The sequence below is a fragment of the Ambystoma mexicanum genome, chromosome 6p, assembly GCF_040938575.1.
Source record: "Ambystoma mexicanum isolate Mex_15411 chromosome 6p, UKY_AmexF1_1, whole genome shotgun sequence".
NCBI classification, from domain to species: Eukaryota; Metazoa; Chordata; class Amphibia; order Caudata; family Ambystomatidae; genus Ambystoma; species Ambystoma mexicanum.
Genome location: NC_090935.1, coordinates 646,933,013 through 646,957,303, shown reverse-complemented (window position 1 = coordinate 646,957,303; position 24,291 = coordinate 646,933,013). Strand labels below are relative to the sequence as shown.

At 49.4% G+C, this 24,291-nt stretch overlaps 1 protein-coding gene across 1 annotated transcript in view; it reads left to right on the top strand.

Annotated features, from left to right (window-relative positions):
• TNPO1 (transportin 1) overlaps window positions 1-24,291 on the top strand; it is a 1,970,728-nt gene that overhangs the window by 1,824,806 nt on the left and 121,631 nt on the right. The window contains exon 23 of the mRNA XM_069627508.1: window positions 13,958-14,100. Within this exon, the coding sequence (XP_069483609.1) occupies window positions 13,958-14,065 (108 nt within the window). The 3' untranslated portion in view covers window positions 14,066-14,100. The remainder of the gene's footprint in view (window positions 1-13,957; window positions 14,101-24,291) is intronic.

The following is a 24,291-nucleotide window of genomic DNA, read 5'->3' as shown; positions in this document are numbered from 1 at the left end:
TTCTTTACAAATTACGCTGATGATACGCAGCTCATCTTTGAACTCATTGGTGATTACACCACTGATAGTGCTAAAATCTCAGAGGTTTATAACATCATAGACCACTGGATGCAACATCATTGGATGTGTTTAAATAATACCAAAACAGAGCTGCTGATTTTCGGCACGTGACAGGCCAGATGCAAACTAGGGAATGAATATAAGTCCTTTACCATCAAGGACGCTAACATCCCGGTGATGCCGCATGTTAAAACTCCTGGGATGATGGTAGAGGCCTCAGTGGGCGCAGAGGTACAGGTAAGATACCTGCAGAAAAACAACACCTACTATCTACGTCTTCTGAGAGCAATAAGACCCTTCATTAATGAAGTCAATGCTGCGACAATCGCTAGGGCCATCATCCTGTCGCGACTTGACTATGGCAACACTCTCTTTCTAGGAGCCACAAAAAGGGAAATTCAAAAGTGGCAAGTCATACAAAACGACGCAGCTCGCATAGTCAAGAACATAAATAACTGACTATAATTCACAGATGCCTATATGGAGAGGCCCCTAGCTATTTCAAAAAACATTTCTCTTTCTATGCTCCTGGAAGATGTTCTTGGTTTCCCGCGCCCTGATGCCTGCGGGCTACCGGCGCGTAATAAGCACGCAAAAAAAAATAATAATAATATCCTTATTTATTTAATTACGATAGCCTCGAACATACCGCCGGTTTATTTAATATTAATTCTCCGGTTGGTATTTTTTGCCAAAACTCGGTTCTAAAATGGCGTTTGTGTTCTCTTCTGTGACGCCAACCCAAGTCGAGCCCTTTGTTCCACTTTTTGGCGGGCTTCTCCACAGAAGCCCTCCAAAGTGGTGCCACTCTGTCTGGGGTACTTAGGAAGGGTGGAGGGGGATTTAGGCACCCTGGACTGAGTTGCCTAGCAACTCAAGTCACACTCCGTCCTGATTGGCCCAAGTGGTGAGCCGGCCGGCTCACCACTTAGCATGTTTGAGTGACAGCTAGGCTGAGTGAATGGGGGTTTTCTGCATAAAAGCAGGGCTTTGGGGACTGGAACTTCAGAAGTCGCCACAGGACCTAAGAATCCAACGAGGGAGAAGCTGAGCCGACCTGCCACGACGACACCACCGGTGGAGCCCTGCTGGACCATCTCACCACTTTTCCCAACGACAGAGGAGATCACCCGCCAGAGAGTCTTCTACTTTTGACTGGTGGGGATAACCAGTTTCACCGTCTTTTCACCTTCCCGATGTATCTCGTGGCCGCCTTGCCTGTGCCAAGCACCCCGGAAACCGGGATACCACGTTTTACCACGACCGCGAATTAAAGGGTAATACCTTTAACCGGAAAACTCTGCGGCTGGTTTCTTCCCTGGCAGTGCAACGACCTTCATCTTTCCTCCAAGTCGAGATCTTCTCTTCCCCTGGACGTCGACGAGACTTGCACCCGCTGCCAGGAACAACTGCCACCGCCGGAGGATCCTTCCCACTTAAAGTAGTGTGTCCCGCCCGGCTTCCCTTGCCACCGACTGTACGGGGTAGATTTAGCCCCCGGCTTTCGAACCTGGGTTAGGCTGGGACACCCTGGCTAAACATTTCTGAGCCTCTCTAAACTCTTTTCGAACTCTCTGCAAGACCTTCTAAGCCTAGTGTAACTGTGTGATCTTGGGCGCATTTGTGCTTTGCTCTCTCTAAGAGTGGGCCCAGCCTATGGACTTTGGCTCACAAGTGACTCTTGCTCTTCTGCCTTGCTAAAAGTGTTCCTAAATCTTAGAGTGGTGCATCTTCACATATTCTTTCTTTTTCCCTCCCTTCATGAACTTATTGGAGTGCCATCTATAGTTAAGCGCTCACCTCTGTATGAAAATAAGTGGTGTTAACTAAGACTTACCGAATAAGGAATAAGGGTTGTATAGATTATAATAGTAACTGTGTTTAGAGTGTTTTACAATAAGAGTGCTGGAGTGTTTCAAACAGTGTGTCAGTGTGTTGTTAAATAGATAATAATCTACTTTGATACCAAAGCTCTGGTCAGTGTTTGCTTGTATTGTATCTGAGTGCCTATTGTGTATACTTTGCATACTGCCTAACTCTTCTTGAGGGAAGTCTGACTGCTCAGCCACAGCTACCAGGTAAATCTGGGTGGTACAGACTGCTACCAAGTGGGTTTACTGCTAACACCTGTAGTCCTAAATCTTTTGCAGTGTTCCCAAAGGGAACTGCACAGGTGTCTGCCTAACACCTTGCTGCTATTTCAGTGTTCAAGAAATTCCCAGAACAGGGCTTGTTTTTCACAATCCCCACTGTTTTGCAGTTCTATAACAAGTTTCCTGCCAGTTTTTGGTTCTGGTGTGGGATTTGAATTTCTTTTTAACCTTTCTTATGAGCGCTCCGTTTGAGCCTCTTCATTCCTGTTCTATTGAATTGCTCACCCTTAAGGCGATTTTCCTGGTTGCCATCACTTCAGCGAGACGGGTGACAGATCTCCAGGAATTATCTATTTTACCTCCCTATTTAGTTTTTTTCCAAAGAGAAGGTGACTTTGAGAGCGAGACCCTCCTCTCCGCCGAAAGTGGTCTCCGATTTTCATCTCTCAGATGATCCATCTTCCTGTTCTTTTTTTTTTTTTTTTTTTTTCTCCGCCTCATCTTCCAAGGTAGAGGAACGATTACATAGGCTGGACCCGGTGCAGGCCCTTAAGTGCCTCTCGTACAAGTGAGGCTAGGAAAGATGACCAGGTTTTCGTGGGTTATGCTGGGGTTAGTGCTGGCGGGGTTTTCACAAAGGAGACCCTATCAAGGTGAATCTAGCTGGAAAGGATGTGCCCAAGGGTCTCTAACTCATCCTACCAGAAAAACTGCTGCCGCCACTGCCCTGCAAAGGGGTGGCTCTGTCCTGGACATCTGCCAGGCTGCAACGTGGGCCTCTTTGAGCACGTTTTTTGCAAGCGTTGCTGCTTGTATTCCCTTACGAGACAGGATGCCCATTTTGATAGGGCAGTCCTCCAAAGTTTTCTGATTTATGTGGTGTCCTTGCTTCCTCCCGCCTCCAGATTTACCTACTGCTTTTGAAGTCCATCATAGACGAAAAATCTGTGGGAGGAAAGAATCAATTTGAAGAATAAATCACTTAATTCTCTGTAATGTTCTTTCTGATGGATTTTCCTCCCAAAGACTCCTCGTTGCCCTCCCTACCTGCCCCTCATGGCGCATAGCTAGCACATCATCAGTTCTACAGTACCTCAGCTTGAGTGCTTGGGAACAACAGTGGACCTGTGGACACGACACTGCTTTATGTATTCGCCCTGACATCATGTACAACGCAGGGTGCGTGAAGACGGTGGGGAGATCCGCTCTGCCCCTCCTGGAAGCAGAAATGTTTCTGGAGAACCACTGGACTATGATGGGGATATGATAGATGAGGCATCTGTGGGAGGAACATCCCTCAGAAAGAACATTACCTAGTGGTAAGTAATTTGTTTGAACCACTGTACCTGTTCAACCTATTCTGTACATCCACCTGTGAGTCACAAACCCTACATTGTCTTAGACTTAATCAGTTCTGTTAATTCAGAATTGATCTTTGACAGTTAGACATGCTATGTGTAATCCTGTGGTTTAGTCATTGTATTTGTATTTTCAGTACTTATGAAAAGTGTGATGGTCAAAATGCTTTAGTTGGACACGTTCTCCCCGTCCTTATCCTACTACTTCCCCTGTGTGTGTTTTCTATATGTTTTCTGCACTCAAGTCCAATTTGGACCCCGGCAGTGCAGCTGTTCATCTTTATATTTGGTTAACAGGACCCATGGGTATGCCCCCCCCCCTCCCTTGGTACTCCTAATGTCTGATTTTGGGCACCTATGTGTTGGCCAACAGAGCACGGTATGGTCTGGTGGCAGCGGTATCCCTACATATTATTCCCACCAAAAATATTGCCGTACATATGGTAGTTTGTCTCAACATAGGCGATATTTTTGGGGGGGATAATTTGTGGGAGCGGTGGTTTCGGGGGTGTCCCCCGCACATTTAAAAATAATGCAGGGTTGCTCCCCGCAGGGTTCATGACTCAATATCGCTGCAAAAATATGGCGATATTTTTGTATCGCCATATTTTTGCAGGGATATTAACACATGGAACCGTGCCAGCTATATGCTGGATTTGCAGTGGCACTGGTTCTCCTCCATTTCTGGGACAATCAGGCCCTGCCATAGGAATCAATGGATTCATGAACAAAGGCAAGATGGCCACTGTAAGCCTCATGAAAAAAGAGGGGGGTACTCATGCTTAGTGCTACTCGATGCCTGGAAACTGGGAGAGCGACAGAGGGGGGGTCATACTCGACGGTACGCAGTGGGGAAGAATATGTGAAATTACGCATACGGGGGCGTTCAGTTCGGGGCTACAATTGATTCAACTTAAGACGCTCCACAGGGTATATGTATCACCAGCGAGGGCGCATAAATTTGATGCAAATAGATCTGCTACCTGCCCGAGGTACAGGAAGGATCAGGTGGACATGATTCATATGTTGTGGGAGTGTGCTGTTCTGGGTCCCTTCTGGGAAGGGGTGTTCAAGGTTGTGACTGACATCATTGGGCAGAATGTCCCGCGTGTGATGCTGTGTGGAATGCTGGGGTGGTCACCGGGTTTGCCTGTGAAATGTCAAACTTTTGGTATCCTGTATGATTATTGCTAGGAGATATATACTAATGAAATGGCGCATCCCTCCCCCACCCCGGAGGTCAAAGGGTGGATGCAGGACTTGCTCCGGCTGAGCGATTCAGACAAAGACTACGCTGCCTTGTGTGGGATGCGGAACAGACCAAAGGACATATGGGGCCCGCTGACGGCATATCTGCTGGCCAGGGATGCGGACGGGGACGATATACTTCCGCATCCGGGTACTGGAGGGGTAGGGGGCGAGGAATAATCAGCGGGGTGTGTTAAGTGACTCCTGGAGGTTGCATGATGTACCGTGCTGGAACTCAGCTGCTGTGTTTTCAGTTCACTATTGTATATGTGACATGGTTTGTGATGGAGATGTGAACCTGTTAATAAAGAGATATTAAAAAAATAAAAAAAACTTGCCAAGTTCCAACCAACTAAAGATATCTTAAAGTGGCACTGCAACCTTGACATCTGTCCACTTTGCACCGGCTGAGGAAGTAGTGTTGCGGCCTGCAGAGAAGTGCCCACTGGTGGGTTTTCCGCCACTCTGCATCGAAGAACGAGTCCTGAGGGTCCTGACTGTGTGGAGGTCTGCAGGGCAGTGCAATGCTCTGATCCAACTTGCCAGTAGCCATCCTGTGTTCCGTGCTGCAGCACCAAAGAAATCAACCGGCAGCAAACCACAAATCGGCGAAACCCGACACCTACTTCTGCCACTGCACCCGTCGCCACCAAAGGTAATCAACGAAATCCAAAGGACTCATCCTCACCTCCCAAGCCTTGTCGAGGTCCACGTAGCAACCCGGCCAAGGAAATCACTGCGACAGACCTTCACTGCTGCCTTTCTGACACTGCTTGGTTAATTTCTCCCGCTCGACAGCAACAACCCAATTATCTTGAGGGGCATTGTCGAGTAAAGCTGAGACTCCACCACTTCAATTTACAGGGCACTCAGGGGGGCGTGGCCTGATGTTCAGGGTGTGAGGACGCTGTTCCCTTGAGCTCCGGCCGAGCCGCGCAGTCCGATCCTGTTCTGGGTGCCGAAAATCCATCAATACAACCCATCCTTCGGTGCAGCTGTACATCAGGCGATTAGCTGCACCCTACGACTTTTTCCGACGAAAATCGGAGACCAGGGAACATCTCCGACGCCTCGGCCCGGCCCCCCCTGCCCCCTGAGGGAAGCGCACGGGAACTGGCCGAGCCGCGCAGTCGCTTCCCGATTCAGACGGTGTGGGCTTCCCTGCAGCGCCCAGCCTTCGGTGCAGTCGTACATCAGGCGATTGGCTGCACCCGACGTTTTGCTCCGACAAAAATCGGAGGTCTGGGGCCCGTTGGGACGCTCCGGTCTGGCTCCCCCTGTCCCCCATGAGAGACACCCAAGATGGCGGCCGCGTCGATCTGACGACTTCTGAGCGACCCCAAAGAGGAGTGTACACCCTGAAGGGGCCTGACCCCGGCCGCCCAGACGCCTCTCCCATTGCCCCCCACTGCCCAGAGGTGCGGGGCGCTGCTGGGCCCCACCGACACACCGGCTAGGGGCCGTGGCTGGGCGCCTGGTGCTGGTGCCCACGTCAACGAAGCTGGAGTGCGACTGGGGGAAGACCACCGAGACAGGACCACCGGACTCTCTGGGCCACCTACTGCGACCCCGACCCGGGGCGCCCAGGGCGGATTTCCAACTTCCCGGGGAGCAGAGCTCCCTGCCCGCGCAGACCCGCACACCTCGACCTGGACCTACCTGAACTACATCGATCACAGGTGAGACCTTCCCGGGTTGGGCCATACCTAGCGGGCTGGGCCCGACGGCTCACTCACAGGGTTGTGGGAACTCGCCCGCTAACCCCAAGCAGCGCCGGGAGCCCACGCCACGGCACTCCCACTGAACTCCCTGCTCCTGCATCCCCCCCAGCCAACCATACTACACCAGTCAACGATGTCACCCTGAACGACCCGGGCCTCACTGTCTCCTGTCCCACTAAAGCAAGGTGACCGTTGTGCACCCAGATCCCGGACCACATAAAGCCTAAAATCCCCGCACCTCTACGTACTGCCAAAATCAAGCCTGCCCCGACAGGAATCCTCTGTGCTCCCAACCAGGATCGAGACAATCCACCATGGCCGCAGCAAGAAACAAAGCCAAAAATGCCACCTTAGATTCTTTTGTCACGGCGAAATCTCACCCCACCACCCAGACCACATCGGACGACCCAGCAACACGGGATAGCACGGACACCAGACACAATCAGCTGCTGGGGGCGATTGAGGCCCTAAAATCATTTATAGACACGAAGATCGGTGAAGTAAACGCAGACATCCAGCTGATAAGGCAAGACGCCCGCAACCTAACCGAACGTGTCACCATTGTGGAGTCCTCTCAGGAGGACATGGCAACTGAATCGGCAGTCATGAAATCAGAACTCGCAGACCTTAAACATAAGGTAGCCCTGCTGGAGGCGAGGTCCGAGGAGGCGGAGGGCCGCGCTAGACGCAGTAACATTAGGATACTGGGCGTACCGGAGGGGACAGAGACTGCTGACCCGACGGCCTTCGTGGAATCCTTAATCCAACAACAGATCGGGGTGGCAAACCTCTCACAGGGCTTCGCCATAGAGAGAGCTCACAGGTCGCTCCAGAAGAAACCCCCCCCAGGCTCCTACCCTCGCCCCATCATAGCGAAGGTCCTCAACTTCCGAGACCGGGAGGTGATCCTGAAGTTCTCAAGGGAGGGCGGAGAGATAGAGCGAGGCAACTCGAGAATCACGATATACCCTGATTATACTCAGGCGGTACAGAGAGCGAGGAACTCTTTTGTCCCAGTTAAGGCCAGGCTAAGGAAACTAAACCTAAAATACATGCTGCTATATCCCTTCAGGTTGAAGGTAATTTACAAAGGAAAAGCAATATTTCTCGAGACACCAGCCGCGGCTAACATGTGGATGGAACATAATAACCTGGCTGAGGTTCCTGTCGAATCCCCACATGGGAAACTTAACGAAGGTACCCAAGGATGAGGGCAGCACGCTCCGACACAGGTGCTTGCACCCTTCACAAATACCTGAGAGGTCAGGAAACTCCAATCTCAGAAGCAAAACTACAATGAGAGAAGCTAAATGACTGCGGGGCTCACCCGATCTCCCACGCATGGACACAGACCACGACCCCACGAAAGATCAGTGCAAGCCAGTTGCCAGCACACACCTACTCGCGCCAGACACCCGGATTGGGACAGGCAGCGCGAGAGCACCTGAGCACTCCACCGTTGTGTCAGTTGCTGGGTGCACCAGTTCTAATTGTTCCACACAAGTTATTACTGTTCTGACTGCCTTGACTCTGAGGACCTTTGACCAAACGGAATCGAACCCAAAACTAACCACTGGAGCTAACCACTCCACACAACTAGAACCAACCATGACTCACAATAACAAGCGAACAAGCCCCAGAGAGGACGTAGACCTCTCCTTGACAATTAATGCAACCAAACAATGGCGCCAAAACTTAGGGTAATCACATGGAACGTCAGGGGGATGGGGTCCTACCTCCGGAGAAATCGAATACACTCTTACCTAAAGAGGAAGAAGGTATCAGTTGCCCTCCTACAAGAAACGCACCTCTCTGCCGACAAGTTATCAAATTACTGGGGGGGCCAAGGCAACGGATCATCCTACTCGAAGTACGCAAGAGGAGTGTACACATGGGTGAGCCCAGACACACCATTTCAACAGCTGGGGGTAGAGCAGGATAATGAAGGCAGGTACTTGCTGGTGTGGAACATGCTGGAGGGCACTCGAATATGCATAATGAACTCATACTTCCCCCAACATGGCATACCTTCTTACCTCAAGAAGATGTGCGCCAAAGTCATGCTCCACAGGGACCACACCCTGCTGTGGGGAGGCGATTTCAATTGCGTCATTAATATGGAAATGGATAGATCCACCATGCCACGATCAATCAATAACCTCCCCGCTCTGGCCCTCCACAGAGCAATTGAGGACTTGCACTTGGTCGACACCTGGCGAGACCTCCACCCCACTGATAGATCATATTCATTCTACTCGGCCCCTCACAACCTGCATACTAGGATAGATTACCTCTTTTTAAACGACGAGCTGACCCCTCAGGTCGAGACCGCAGAGTATCTGGGCAGATCAATCTCGGATCACTCCCCACTGATAGTACAACTCTGCCTGCGACCCCCCCCTACCTCCTATCCCAACATGGCGTATGCCAGTGGAGACATTAACTGACCCCGCATTCAGGGAGTACCTGGCCGAGAAACTAGGAGAGTATATAGAGGTCAATAAGGGATCAGTGGAAACATGGAGCACTCTCTGGGAAGCAATGAAGGTGGTGACAAGGGGAGAGGTGATTGCTGAGGCGGGTGGAATCAGGAAGCAATTGAGAAGGGAACTAGAGGCCGAGGAGGAAAGGTTAGGCACCTCGAAAACAATTCACCTCCCACAATTGAGACAGAGATCAAGCTGAGGGAGATCAGGGAAGAATGCAGAACTGCGTGGGAAAGGCTCTCGAAATTTGACTTCTCCACTCGCACCATTAAAGCTCACAAAGAAGCGGATAAACCAGGCAAGATGCTAGCCTGGCTGTGCCGGAAGGAACATCCGAAGCGGGCCCTTACAGCGATCAGAGACGATAATGGCACAGTCCACAAAACACAACAAGCAATAAATGAGGTCTTCACTGACTTCTATGCAGAACTGTATGCTCATAGTGACCAAATTCCCGAAGCAGACATAAGAGACACCCTGGAAGAAGTCGGCCTACCCAAACTGAACCAGGAGCAACGAAATATGCTGGGAGAAGACATCACGATCGAAGACATCACCGAGGCGATTAGATCCCTCTCCACGAGTAAGACCCCTGGAACCGACGGCCTTACCCCCGAGTTTTACAAGGCATATGAAGAGATCCTGTCTCCCATACTGCATGAAGTCTATGCAGAGGCATTCGAGACAGGCACGCTACCAGGCACTATGAGAGAAACCCTCATAGTGCCAATGCTCAAGCCTGGCAAACCACCTGATAAATGTGACTCATATCGCCCACTTGCGCTTCTAAACTATGATAGCAAAATACTTACGACCATACAGGCTAAGAGGCTCTCAAAGGTGATAGGTTCCCTGGTACACGTAGACCAATGCGGCTTTGTCCCCGGACGCAACACTACAGCCAACCTGAGAAGGCTCCAGCACATAATGGCACAAACAGAGGAATGCAAAGAAGACCTAGCGGTCCTCTCGCTAGATGCCATTAAGGCTTTTGACTCGATTTTCTGGGAGTGGCTAATCGAAACCTTGAGAGAGTTTGGAATGGGCGAATACTTTATCCGATGGGTCAAGGTACTCTATAACAACCCAGTGGCAAGAGTTAAGACAGGGGGCTGGGTGTCAGGGGCCTGGGCTATTCAGAGCGGGACCAGACAGGGATGCCCGCTCTCGCCAATGCTATATATTCTAGGTCTGGAACCAGTAGCAATTTATTTCAGGAAACAGCTGTTCGATGCGGGCATAAGTATTGGTGGTACAGACATCATCTCCCTGTATGCAGATGATGTTCTTTTATATCTTCGTGACCCCCAGGTGAATGCCCCGATAGCTCTAGACATATTAGATAACTTTTCGAAATACTCGGGTATAAAGTTCAGTCGACAGAAATCATCCGCCTTCCCTCTGGCTGGCCTCAGGGGAAAGAGCACAGGAGAACTCCCCAAGATTGGGATTCAGTGGCAAGTTGAGTCCTTCCGCTACCTGGGCATCACCATCAAGCACACACCAATCTCCACTCACGAATGCAACACTGAAGCAGCCTTATCGGGGGTGCGAAGATCTGTCAAATTTTGGTCGAAACTACCACTTTCTGTGATGGGCAGAGCTGCAATAACTAAAATAATAATATTACCTCGATTCCTCTATTACTTCACCAATATAACATTCTACATCCCCCCATCCTTCTTCAGGAAGCTGGAATCCCTGACCAGAGATTTTCTTTGGGGACGAACCAGGCACAGGCTTACACTGAACATCCTCACACTTCCCTACTCCACAGGAGGCATCCAACTACCCGACTTCCAAAGATATTATCTAGCGGCACAACTAACACATGTCGCCAAATGGCTGAGCGATGAGCCCTCGGCCGAGACGAACCTTCTCTGCCAACTAACCTCACCCCTGCATCCTAAAGAACTAATATGGAACAACAAAATGGGGCCTCCTGACCCGCCCATAATAGTGCAGGTGGGTAGACAGGTATGGAAAAAGGTCAGCTCTATGCTGGGACTGCAGCACCCGTACTCACCCGAGATTCCCATTCTAGCAGACGTATGTAAAGTCCCCGGTGACCTAACAACAATGAGGAGATGGGAGAACTTTGGCATCTACACGTGGGGAGATATGTTTGAAGAAGGACAATTCAGAGACTTCGAATCACTGCAAGGAAATGACGGGCTCACCCCGAGCCACTACTTATGGTACCAAAAGGTGAAATTTATCGCCAAGGAGAAATGGAATGTATGGCCCGAGGAGCCTGAAACACACGCCCCGATCCAGGAGATGCACGGAGTTAGCGATGGCTGGAAACCAACATCAAGGCTATACACCCAAATAAATGACAGGCCTAACCCAAGAAGTACACGTTTGAAAGAGAAATGGGAATCCGATCTGGGGACCGAAATTACGGAGGGAGAATGGTCGAGAGCCCTATCATACCCGAAGGAGATATCTAGGAACACTAGATTCAGGCTAATACAACTCAATGTCCTCTATAGGACCTACATGTCCCCACATAGAGTATCTACCTTCAATGACAAAGTCAGCCCGACATGCCCATGGTGCCCCTCTGACCATGCTGACATGATCCACATGTTTTGGACCTGCCCTAAGTCTCAGAAGCTATGGTTCGCCGCTGAACAGACCTGTAGGAAAGCTGGCCTAGAGGTATTCGAATGGACACCGAAAGAGTGCCTCTTAGGCACCTACCCGAGGCTGAGCAAAATCAAGCACTTGGTGAAGCTAATGGACATAGCATGTGTGCTTATAAAAAGAACGATCGCAATGGCCTGGAAATCCTCAGCAGGCCCCAGGTATGAACCTTGGATCAGGGAGATGGAAAGATGGACGGCAGCAGAAACTAGAGCATGGGAGGAAGGGAATAACCGGGGTGGGGAAGACTCGAGCACCACACTGGAGGCCTGGAAGACCCTTCTGAGAGACATGATCTTCTCGACGAGCCATAAACCCCCCTGAATCAACCCCCCACAACCGGCGCAACGGCCTAATCCATGCACTGTAGCATCCATTCTACACGCACTCCCCCCCTCCGTGTACCGCGAAGACCAGTCAGAACCCAATGGAGTAGAGACTGGGGTTCGCCCACAGAAACAAGGATTACAACAACTCAGAGTTCAAAGGACAGTCACTGTTACTTGTTTTGCTCTCCCCCCCCCTTTTTTTTTTTTTTTTTTCCCCATCTTCTTTTTCTCTCTTTGTTTGTTTTGTTTGCTGTTCAATGTTATCCATACCTTATAAGGCATAAGTGATTCGTAATTCATGCATTGACATAAACCATGATTGTAATGGTTCGAAATATAACCGCAAATGCCAATGAAAACATTTTAAAATAAATTACAGGGCACCCAAGGTAGTGTGAGCGGCTTCCTCCTGCAGGGGTAACACTAGGGCCTCGTATTTGTCTTGTCCCGGCTCTCCTGTTGCTTCCCAGGTATTTTCCTGGTGGTGCGACCTGTGAAGAGAAAAGCAATTACTGACCATTTAAGGACTTGGCATTAATAGAAAAGCAAAGTATAACCTACCCTTTTTATTGTAGGTTGGCCAGGTGAGGGTCAGGATGGGACGGGATATGTATTCTGCCAGTGTTCTTAAGTAATTGGTAATTGTCTACATTGCTACAACTGTGGTTTTGAAGTTAAACCGTGCTTAGTCATTTCAGTGCATTTTATAACGATTACCTGTTGATGCATTATTGCTGAAGCTAAGAATAACTGTGGTACCACATAGTATTGTATATATTGTGTTAACTAGTGATGTAGAGTTTTCAGAGTACAAAGTGAGTCTTATTTATAGGTATATATTCATCAAAACCTATTTTTTATTTAATAGAAGGAACTGTGTTAGCACATAACATAGTGTGTGGATATTCCATTGTGGGGCTTGGGGATTCACTGTACCAAAGACTCGGCCTGCATCACCTCCCTCGAGTCTCAGCCTTGGTTGCTCATCCATTGCTACCCTTTGAGAGCCTTGGCTGGTCTGCCTCTGTGCCTCTCCCTCAACCATATAGTAGGTAGTACTGCAGACACCGCCCTCCAGTTCTTACAAAAACAAATTATAGGCTCCAACAGCCAAGTGCCTAAACCCAGGCATAGATGGTCATCCAGGACCCCAAAATCTTTTCTCGTTTAGATCTACCTCCAAATGCCTTTTGTGCATTTTTTATTGAGAGAGGTGCAAATCCACCAGATTCTCACAAATACTGTTGCAAGAATTGCAAGTCACCACTCGCAGCAGGCTCAAAATCGTGTTTGGTGTAATTCTTATTTTTTTCTAACTATAATGATATCACTTGTTTAGAAATGGGTAGCAAGTGGTGTGCTAGAGGGTAGGGGATAAGGGTATTAGGTGGTCAGAGTAGTAAGAGTCAGGTACCTGTACCTAAAACGTTTCATACTTCTGCAATTTGGTCAATTTTAGTGCAAGCCATATGGCTGTTTTACAAATTTCAACCAATGCTATTTTTCCCAAGACAGTGGCCAACATAGCCTGTGCCATTTGTTGAGTTAGGGTTTCAATCTTGTGATTTGTTGACCAATGTATTTTGAAACTATATTCAACTATCCATGATGATAGGGTAATTTATAAGCCCCCTTCATATGAGATTCCAGTGGTAGTTCAGCCCTGCATTGATATAGCAAAACATTGCCAGTGTAATTTAGGATGACATGCACAGTAGGGAATTCACTTTTTCTTTGTTTAGTAGATATGTACGCGTAAACATCATAATGTCCCCCCATTGCCTTACACGATTATCTAACATGAAGCTTCCAGGTCGCATTCATATATTTGAAATATGTAATGTTCGAGGTTCATTTTTTGATATTTAAGTTTTACAAATAATTAACCTCACTTAAACTGTGTGATGAGGAGTTAGAAATAGGTGACCTTTGCAATATCAACATAAAGAACTTTGTTTTCTGTACACAATGGGTTGTTAATTATATTAAAGTCTAAGTGTTTTATGTTCTCAGATTCTTCACGGATTTAAGGACCAAGTAGGGGATGAAAATTGGAGGCGTTTCTCAGACCAGTTTCCCCCTCCTCTCAAAGAACGTCTTGCAGCTTACTATGGAGTTTAACTTCTTATGCTTTGGCTGCAGTCTTATCATTAGGGGTAAGTCCTTTTATATCCACATTCTTTACAAATGTTTTCGGTACATGCAAGAAATCTCTCAAACGCTTAAAAATTGACTTACTTGGATTACATTTAAATGTGCATATGTCTACAGTAATGTGTACCCTATTCAACTGAGACTATAACCTCATCAATGTTCTGACGCTGTCTGGCTACAGATGTAATGCTGCTGGGAGGTGGATGAAAATGTATTGCGTATCTTAATGTCTGTTCAGCGCCTGTTATATGAGAATATTTTAATTTAATTACTAAGAATGCACTATGCTAAAAGAATCTAGTCCTGCCTCGCCTGTATTCTTCACCTTAGCTGTATATTCTCAACACCCCATGCTGGACGTGATGTCTGGGCCACTGTGTATGGAACCAGCAGCACCTCGTGTGCTCAGTTCCTTCTTTCCGCACACTCAAAATAAGATGCTAAAATCACTGTCCTGCCTAATGTTACAGAAGCCTTCGGTGGTTACGAGCTTCCGGCGGACTGCAGGGAGGTACTCGCCAAGGCCTTGGCATCGTCGACTTTGAAGTGCTAAGCACACAAATGGAAGCGATTTGCGACCTGGTGCAGGTCACAGAAGCTCGACCCGCTGAGGGTCACGGCCCCTCAGGTACTTCTGTATTTTCTATGATTGGCTAAATCGGGTCTGACGCACGCCTCCATCAAGGTGCATCTGGCAGCTATCTCCTGCTAGCCCAGATCTCCAGGATGGTCTTCCTTGTGGTAGCACCATCTAGTCAAGGAATTCATCAAGGGGCTGTTCCGCTCGTTCCCGCAAGTGAAGGCCCCGGCTCCGGTGTGGGAACTGAACGTGGTGCTGACTAGGCTCATGGGGGCTCCATTCAAACCTATGCATTCAGCTCCGCTAAAGTTTCTATCGTTGAAGACCGCTTTCCTTGTGGCCATCACCTCTGCAAGAAGAGTAAGTGAGAACCCTGCCCTGTCCTGCAAGCCAGCTTATTTGAATTCCCACAAGACTGGGGTAGTGCTGTGGACGCACCCCTCCTTCATGCCCAAAGTTCCGTCGGACTTTCACCTCAATGAGCCCTTGGTGTTACCTGTGTTTTTTCCAACGCCTTCGTCGCTGGTTGAAAGGATTTAGTACTCGCGGTATGTGGCGTGAGCGCTGAGGTTTTATGTGGCCCGCACGAAGGGTTTCCGAAAACTTCTCAGATTTTTGTGAACTTTGGTCTTGTGAACCATGGGAAGGCCCTGTCCAAGTCTTTCATTTCCAGGTGGCTCTCCGACTGCATCACTCATTGTCACTGGTTGGCAAACTGACCATTGCCTGGCCGTCCGATAGCCCATTCTACCAGAGCTATCGCTGCTACAACAGTGTTCCGGTTTGGTGTGCCCCTGCTGGACATTTGCAGGGCTGCTATGTGGTGGTTGACGCACACCTTCACGAAATTCTACTGCGTCGACAGGGATTCCAGTGAAGAGTCCAGAGTGGGCTAAGCAGTGTTGCGCAACCTGTTTGCTTGAAGGTGAGCTTGGTGAGACGGTAAGAGATTGCTTCTGTTCAGCCTTGCCACCTCTCGTGGTTGTGCATGTGTGTACTGCTATGTATTCTTTGATCATGAGCATGTGAATCCATGTCAGACCCCGTCTGGGGAAGGAACAAGTTACTTACCTGTAACTGTTGTTCTCCAGCATGGGTCTGGCATGGATTCACATGTGAACCCTCCCGCCTACCGCTCTGCGGCTCTTCTCTTGGTCTTGCTGCCACTTTACGTGCTACCAAACTGAAGATGGCTGCCTGAGGAGGGGCTTAGATAGATGGCAGTCATTGGCTGGGGCACTATGACCCATAACTCGGTGATTGGTTTATAAGAAAAAGACAGTTCAGAAACTAAACAAACTCTTTTTTTTCTTTTACCGAGGATTCACAGCCTGACGACTGGGAATATTCATGAGCATGTGAATCCATGCCAGACCCATGCTGGAGAACAACAGTTACAGGTAAGTAACTTGTTCCTTATTGGTTATTTATAATGCGCCTATACACAATGGGTTTCAATGCCCAACAATAAGAGAAGGGGGTAACGTGTGGGCAGGGGAGACAAAAACATAAACAGTCCTACTAGGCTTGATGACATTCAGATCATGCAAGTGCAGTAACAGAGTACAGGGGGCTGCCAGTCAGAGTGGAAGGGACCATGGGTTAAGAGTGCCAGAGGAGGCCAGGTGCACAGAAGAATGCAGAGAGGGCAGGGGAAGAAGGCCAACGTGCTAAGTGCGAGGAACAGGACTGGAAGGGCTCAAGGGGTGCAGGCCCAGCCAGACAAGTGCAGGAGAAGGGAGCCCGAATGGGCAAGAGCGGGTGCGGGTGGAATGGGAGGAAGGGGAACAAAGTGCAGGGGTAGACTGGTCGAGGAGGGCCTGGTGCCTGAAGGAACTAGGCAGCCAGTCCAGAGGACATTGGCAGGGGAGGGAGAGAGTGAAGGAGGGTCTTGAGAAGCTGGGGGGGGGGGGCAGAGTGGCACCTGCGGAAGAGAGATCTACCCCCCTCTCTGCTTGGAAAAGCATCTGATCTGCAGAGAGTTGGAGCTAGAAGACTGAAGGGCTCTAGCAGGGAGGTATTTAGGGAGAGTTGGATGTAGTGGTTTCCCAGAGAGCCTTGTGGATGATGCAGAGGGTCTTGAACATGATCCTCGCAGCAACCGGGGAGCAAGTGGAGAGATTTTAGGGCTGGATAGATGCAGTCCCTGGTCTTGAGGACAAGCAGAAGTCTCGCAGTCCTATTCTGGATTAGTTGAAGGGGGCAAAGGCAGGATTTAGGCAGGTTGAGGAAGAGGCTGTTGCAGTATTCCAGCCTGGAGAGGACTAGAGCTCTGGAGACATTCAGTTTCTGGGCGAAGGAAAGTGAGAATGCCTCTGAGGAGGTGCAGCTGAAAGTGGGCCTTCTTGCAAGGTTTGTGATGTGAGGAGAGCGAGAGAGCGAGAGAGAGAGAGAGAGAGAGAAGTCAAAGATGACATCAAGGTTTTTTGCCTCACAGGAGGATGAGTGGAGGGGGCCCATGGAGGGCGGCCAGAGTGTTGGAGGGAGGGAGGGAAGGAGGGAGCTGGGGTCCCAATGAGAAGGATCTCCGTCTTACTGGCATTAAGGCAGAGATCGTTAGTAGTGCACCATGCCTGGATAGCAGACAGTCAGGAATGAGAGAGGAGGCAGAGGAGGGAAGCTTGAAGGAAAGTTGTGTGCCGCCCGCATAACGCTGAAAGTTATGAGAGAAGGCGAAGATCAAATGGGCTAGAGGGGCAGGGTAGAAAAGTTGAGGCGGGAGGAAAGAGCTGTGAGGGACACCACAGGCAGAGAGTAAGCTGGAGGAGAGAAAAGGGCCCAGTTGAACCTAGTAAGGTTGGTCAGAGAGGAAGGTGGTCCAGTCCAGAGCCAGGTCTGTGATGCCAAAGGTATCACGGAGCAAATATAAAAGGGTGGCCTGATTAACCCTATCAAAGGCAGAGTGAAGGTCAAGGATGAGAACGGAAGGAGAGTTTGAATAGAGATTAGAGAGCAGGTCTTCACAGGTGTTCAGGAGTGCAGTTTCCGTGCCTCTGGCATTTCTGAAGCCTGACCGGTGGTTGTGGAGACACCCAACAGCTTCAGTGTGGTGGATAACCTGGGAAATGGCCAGCTTCTTCAAGGGTTTGTCAAGAAAGGGGTAATTGAGATAGGGTTGTAGTTAGCTGGATAGGAAGGGTTTGCAGAAGGCTTTTTCAGGAGAGGGTGCACAAGGGAGTGCTTGAGGACTAGCAGATAGGATCCAGTGACAAAGGAGTGATTGCAGAAGTCAGCCAAGGCTGGAGCAAGGGAGACAACGTTGAACTTGATAGGTCCCGAAGATCTGTGGAGCACCTGTTTGGTTGAGACTTTCATTGAGCGGACTTGCAGGTGATAAGAGGAGAGTAGGAGGTGGGGGCCAATTGAGGCCTGAGAGAGGGTGATCGAGAAGGTGTAGAGGAAAGTGAGGAGAGCATGTCCTAAGTTTTAGAAATGAAGTGTTAGGCCAGCGCAGTGCAGAGGGCCAGGGAAGGCAGAGGAGAAATGGAGACAGTAGGATTGGCAAGTTCCTTGCAGATTTTGAAAAGTTCAGCCGTGTTATTGGCCCCAGAGATGCAGGCTTGGATATAGGCGTTCTTCTTCGAGCAGATGGAAAGTCTGGAGTCTGTATTGCCTTTTGAGCATGTGGCAGGCCAGTTTGTCAGAGGTTGTACTTTAAGCCTGCGACTTCTGCTCAGCTGCACTGTACTTGGGTTTCAGAGATGCCAAGTCAGAGTCATACCAGTTGTTGCACTTGGAGGCAGGCTTTATGCGGATCCGCATGACGGGACAAGGATGTCCAGAGTGGTGGGAATGGAGAGTTGAAGGTTCGTAAGGGCTGTGTCAGAGTCGATGGCAAGAGTTGGAGGCGAAATGAAGGTGGCGCAAAATCAGCAACGGACACTCGGTTCCTAGGTCGAATGACTGAGAAGGAGACTGGCAATTCAGGCGCGGGCTTACCCGGGAGGTCCAGGTGAGAGGAAAGGAGAGTATGATCAGACCATTAGGGAGGAGTAGTGAGAGGGTAGGAGATGGGGGATGTGTGCAGAGATGAGGACATCCAAAGTGATTCCAATTACCAGTTCCAAGTCTTGCCTTTCAGCCTTTCCTCTGCACCATTGCTCTTACCAAGTGGCCGGCGGTGGTGGCAGCTAGCCTCAAGAGGGACAGGATTCAGGTTTTCCCCTGGGCATTTGGCTCATTTGACTCAGTCCCTGAGTTGCTGAGGACACACTTTCCAAGTTTTGCACAGCTTTGGATTCTCCCTAAACCTGAAGATATCCTGACTTCACTTTCCCAGTTGCTCCAGCTCATCAGAGCGGTTCAGGACACTTGCACGTGGTTGTTGGGGCCTTTCCTCCCGGTGTGCTGGTGGTGGTCATTTCTCATTGGTTGTATGTCTTTCAGTTTCAGTGTCTGGTCCCAGCCTCTGCTTACTTGTCTTCTGAGCCTCATGACCACCTGCATCAAGTTGGTACTAGAGGCCCAGCTGCCAATATATTAGCACCAGTGAAGGCTTCAGAGCTAGGGGTTTTAGATGGGAAGTAACATTCTTTCTGCCACAAGGGGGCTTAGCGTGGCTTTGCTTTGTTTCCAACCGACGCCTCTACACTTTCTGCTCCAGACAGGCTGTAGGGGCCAATATATACTGAAGCGCCGCACCTGTGACCTCCGTTCTTTTTTTTTTTTCAATGCACTTTTTTGTTCAGGAAAATGCTAGTCATTTTTTGGGGGTGGGCTAGTTCGATATTTTTTTATGCAATTCCTAACCCACCAAAGGCCTCAGGATTCAAGCTTTGCGCAGATTGTGGCTGACGCAGGATTTTATTTGATTGCTTTTTTCTCCTGCAGACACCTCATCAGCTAAATATACCTTTCACCATTAGCTGCTCGGAAAATCTTTTGACCATGGGCATAGTGCTCGTCGACTCGGACGTCAACCCATCTTGACTGGACGTCAGCTGGGGACGTGACATTGGTTGTCGTACATGTAGTACATCACTACGCCACATATCTCCGATCCTTTTTTGCACATGCTCAGCACGCTGCTCGATAGGAACAACTCTACCAAATTCGATCGACTCGATTTCTATTTTATTTTTTATAAAATACTACACGATTCGACAAGGAATCAGGTTTCAAGCGCTGTATGGGCTGTAATTCAAAATTTCCGTCACCGACCCCCACACCATTTGCGTGTGGTGTCTCTGGATCTACCACATCACCGACTGCGGTTCATGTCCGAGGATGAACCCTAAATCGCTTAAGGAGCGGGTGGCAAAACTCAGTCGCTGGCCCGTTCTACTGCAAGGTCTTCGGAGTACGAGACTGAAGAGCCTACCCCAGAGAAGGACCGGTGCCGGAAGAAGGTGAAAACGTGATTGCACTCTTGAGTCCCTCTGAGACCTCGTCCCACAAAAAGAAATGTCAACACCACTGGCATGATTCAGGAAGGAGTAGGGAACATTGAAGGCAGAGTGCGAGACCTTTAAAGAGCAAATGCTCCAATTGGTAAAATCTGCCGCTGCTAGTACAGATGCTCCCTGGAAGCAGTAGGCCTCTGCCGCTCCGTGTATGCCTGGTGGCTCCGGCAACAGAGACCAAGTCAGGCATGATGCTGTCGGGTGTGACACCGTCGGGCTCGGCGCTGACGGTGGAGAACCAGCCTATGTCCCCAAACCATTGCAATCGGTGCCATGGGTGCCAAAGCCTTAGGTGTTGATATCTGGGTGGGGTGTTGATAAATCGTACATCCCTGAAGTGAGGTTGTCTTTATTTGGAATGATGAAGTCCATATTTGATGAAGAAGGGGACCCATTGCCAATTGGCCTTGAGCCCATTGTTGGGGAGAATTCTCATTCAATGGCTAATTTCCCTTACCTAGTGAGTCCCTCAGCAGCTTTGCTGGATTTCTAGAGTTTTCTTTTTTCCACTTGGTAAGGGAGTGAGCTTTTCCGCCCACTCTTACCTGTGTTTTGCTATGTGTATCATCTGTTTTTGTGATTGTGGACTCTGGAGCACACCACTTCAGTAGCCCCACTCTTTTGTGTGTTACACAGCACCTTCAGTGCAGTGACACAGGGTTGTCTTTGAGACTTCCCACCAACTCCATTTCTGGAGCTGACTACTGTCCCCCAGAAAAGGGTAAAGTTGCCATTAACTTTACATAGTCAAATAACCACAGATCCAGTACACCCCATCTTACATGGAGTATTGGAAAGGGTTAATCCTTAGCCCTTTTTATCTGTCCCTCCTGGAGCATTGTGTTGCTCTTTTAACATTTAGACTTGGCTGGTGGCAGTGGTATCTACCCTAACTTTTCTACCACGATAATCGCTGCACACTGCTGTAGTGGTCCGGATAGCCATCTGAAGAGCCTCTCCTGTTTTTAAAAGAGCGCACCTTTTATTCACCGTCGCTGCTGCTAGCTTCATCCCCGAGTGGTGCCACACCCCTTCAGACTTCCTCCTTCTCGTCTCCACGACCGAGGCACCAGGAACCACGGGTCTGCAGGAAACTACCAGGAACAACTGCCGTACCACCAGCTTCTTCCTTGAATAGGGTACTGTGTTCTGCTTCGAGGAACTGGGGTGAATCCCTTTTCTCCTCCAAGGCTTGCCCTTGTCTTCCTTCCCTCTTATAACTTTTGCATCCTCTGTTGACAATATCCAAGATGCAACGTTGCCAGGAGTACTTGAACTGTCTGTGTGATCCTCGACACCAGGAACCCGGTTCCACTTGACACTGGCTCCGGCGTATTGTCTCTTGTATTTCTGTCAGCGAGTGTTCTCTGATTCTGTCTGCCTTGACAAAAGTATTGCCTATGATTTTTGCCCCCAACTCTCTCTGGTTAGCCCGGGTGCTAAGTGTGTTTTTGCCCCGGATACGCGTTTCTTTAATGCTACCGAGCTGTCATAAAGTGATCGCATATGTATTCTCAGTAACTTCTTTTGTTCCACAACACCGGTCCACCAAAACATAAGGTGCTTACCTTGTTAGTCTGTGCCAAGTGAATTGGTTGTTTGTAGTGTATTTTACGTGTGGTTTTTAATTTATAGGAGTGTTGTGTTTTACAGATGGTTTAAAAATAAATGTACTTTTTTACCTGAAACCTTGAGTCAGTGTTTGTTTGAGTCACAGTAATTGTGGTCCCTTTGTATAAACTCTGCTACTGCTCATATACTCTTGAGATAAGCCTGGCTGCTCCGCTACTGCTACCACTTTAACATAGTAGTACAGGCTTGTACCAAAGGTGAACTTGTATTACCACTTGTAGTCTTAATTGTGTGTAGTGGTCCCTAAGGGCACTGCACAGGATTCTGCCTAACACCCATGACTGGAGCATCTTAGGGTGCGAGGGGCAGTTTCTTGGACGATCAGGCCGATTTCATTGCGCTTGTAGAGGGGCTTGTAAAAAGCTAGCTGCCAAGATACCTCCCCAGATCTAGATACCCAGCAGGCAGATCCCTTTGCGCAAGCCAATGCCCAGTAACAGAGGGCGGTTCAAAAGGTGGTCGACACTTTGGGTTTGTGTGTTCCAGAAAAACCACTCTCAGTTTACGAGCTGATTAACATCCTAGACAGGGGCCTGCCCATCGAAAGAGCACTTCCTCTCAGCGTGGCCGTTGCTGACCCCATTATAGCTCTTTGGCAAAGACTGTGTTCCACTTCTCCAGTTCATTCTAACCTTGCCAAAAAGTATAGGGCAGCATCGAGGGCGGGGGGCCTGTTCCTTTCTATGCATCCCACTCCTGAGGGGCTGGTAGTACATGCTGCCGCAGTTAACACAAGGCCGTCGACTTGCACGTCAAATCTAACGAGTCTAAGAAATAAGATGCCCTTGCGAAGGTGGTGGTCTGCTCAAACAGACCCTGGATATTGCAGACTGTGTTAGCAGCACCATGGGGTCAGCCACTGTACTACAGAGGCAGGCATACCTCCATAGTTCTGGATTTTCACTGAATGTCCAGGCAGAACTGTTGGACATCGCCTTTTATTGCAAGCATTTTTTTTTCTACCGCAATGCCGACGAGTCCAACATTGCTGCTAAGTCGTTTGACCTAGCTCTGCAGCAACCACCCACGCTTTTAGCTTTTCCTCTAGGGGAAAAGTCTTCAGGTTGTACGTCCCATCCGGGAAGAAAGCACAGCCCTTACCCCAACCATGCGGGGGCAGAGGCGTTTCTCGTGTCCTGGCAGGGGGAAGGGGCTCTATGGACCAGCATACTGCGGCAGGGGCGGCACTGCCCACAAAGCTAGATTGAGTACTACTCCAATGTTTCGCCAGTCGGGGCTCTGGGGGGGTTGTTGGAGAGCATTTGCCCCCAGTTGCAGGAGATAACCTCAGACAACTGAGCATTACAGCTCATCCAGAGGGGGTACTGTCTGCCTTTTTAGGGAAACCACCAGACAGAGCGCCTCCTGCTCCACTGCAGCTGGAACTGGAGCTCCAGGACCAACTACGAGCCCTTTTAATGAAAGGTGCTATGGAAGAGGCACCTCCCAAGCAGAGATAATCGGGCTGGTATTCCCGGCATTTCATGGTACACAAGAAAGTGGGAGGACTTCTTCCCATTTTTGACCTCTGGACCTTGAATAAGTTCCTGAGGAAGGACAAGTTGAAAATGTTGACGTTATGAGAAAGTATCCAGACTTTTTAGCTGCAGGAATGGTTGGTGCTGTTAGTTTTAGAGGATGCTTATTTTCACGTGCCCATCTCCCAGAGGAACATGAGATTCCTGAGATTCCTCATAGGGGACAAGCACTACCAGTTCAAGGTGCTCCCCTTTGGGCTGACCACCTCATCCAGGGTCTTCACCAAGCTGATGGCAGTAGTGGCAGCTCATCTCTGGAGATCCGGCGTTCATGTATTCCCATACCTGGACGACTGGCTGATCCAAGGAAAGTCAGAGCAGGTTTTGTCTCACATCAAGGACACCTGCTTACTGATACACAGGCTGGGCATCTCCCTGAACTTTCTCACACAACACCAACGCAAAGGATCCAGTTAATTAGAGCAGTCCTGGACACTCTGGAGAGAAAGGCGTCCCCACCACAAGGAGTAAGTCGCCAGTGTCTGGCAAATGTTCGATCAGTTCCAGGGCTTCCTTCCTCCCCTCCTTCATTTCTCTTGTGCCAGAGGCCAGGTTGCGGATGTGAAATCTGCAGTGGTTACTGAGGCGTCAGTGGTCCCTGTATTTCAGCACTGTGAGGGATGTTCTCAGGGTGTCGATCGGTGGCGAACAAACTCACTTGGTGGGCCAGCAGAGACGACATAATGGCGGGAGAACCTTTCTGGCCTCCGTGGCCCTAAGCCAGGGTGGTTACGGATGAGTGTTCGAAGGTTTGGGGTGCTCACTGCGAAGATTTACATGCGAGTGACCTTTGGTCTCTAATGGGGAGCTGGTGGCATATCAACAGGCCGGAGCTGCGGGCTGTCAGGTTTGCCTGTTAGGGAGAATTCTCTTATAAGGCTAATTTCCCAAACCTAGTGAGTCCCCCAGCAGCTTTGCTGGATTTTTGGGGTTTGTTTTTTTCCCCTGCTAAGAGTGAGACTCTTTTCCTCCCACTCTTAGGCATGATTTGAGGTATGTCTTTGACTTTGTATGTGCTTATGGGCTATGGGGTTTCTTTCT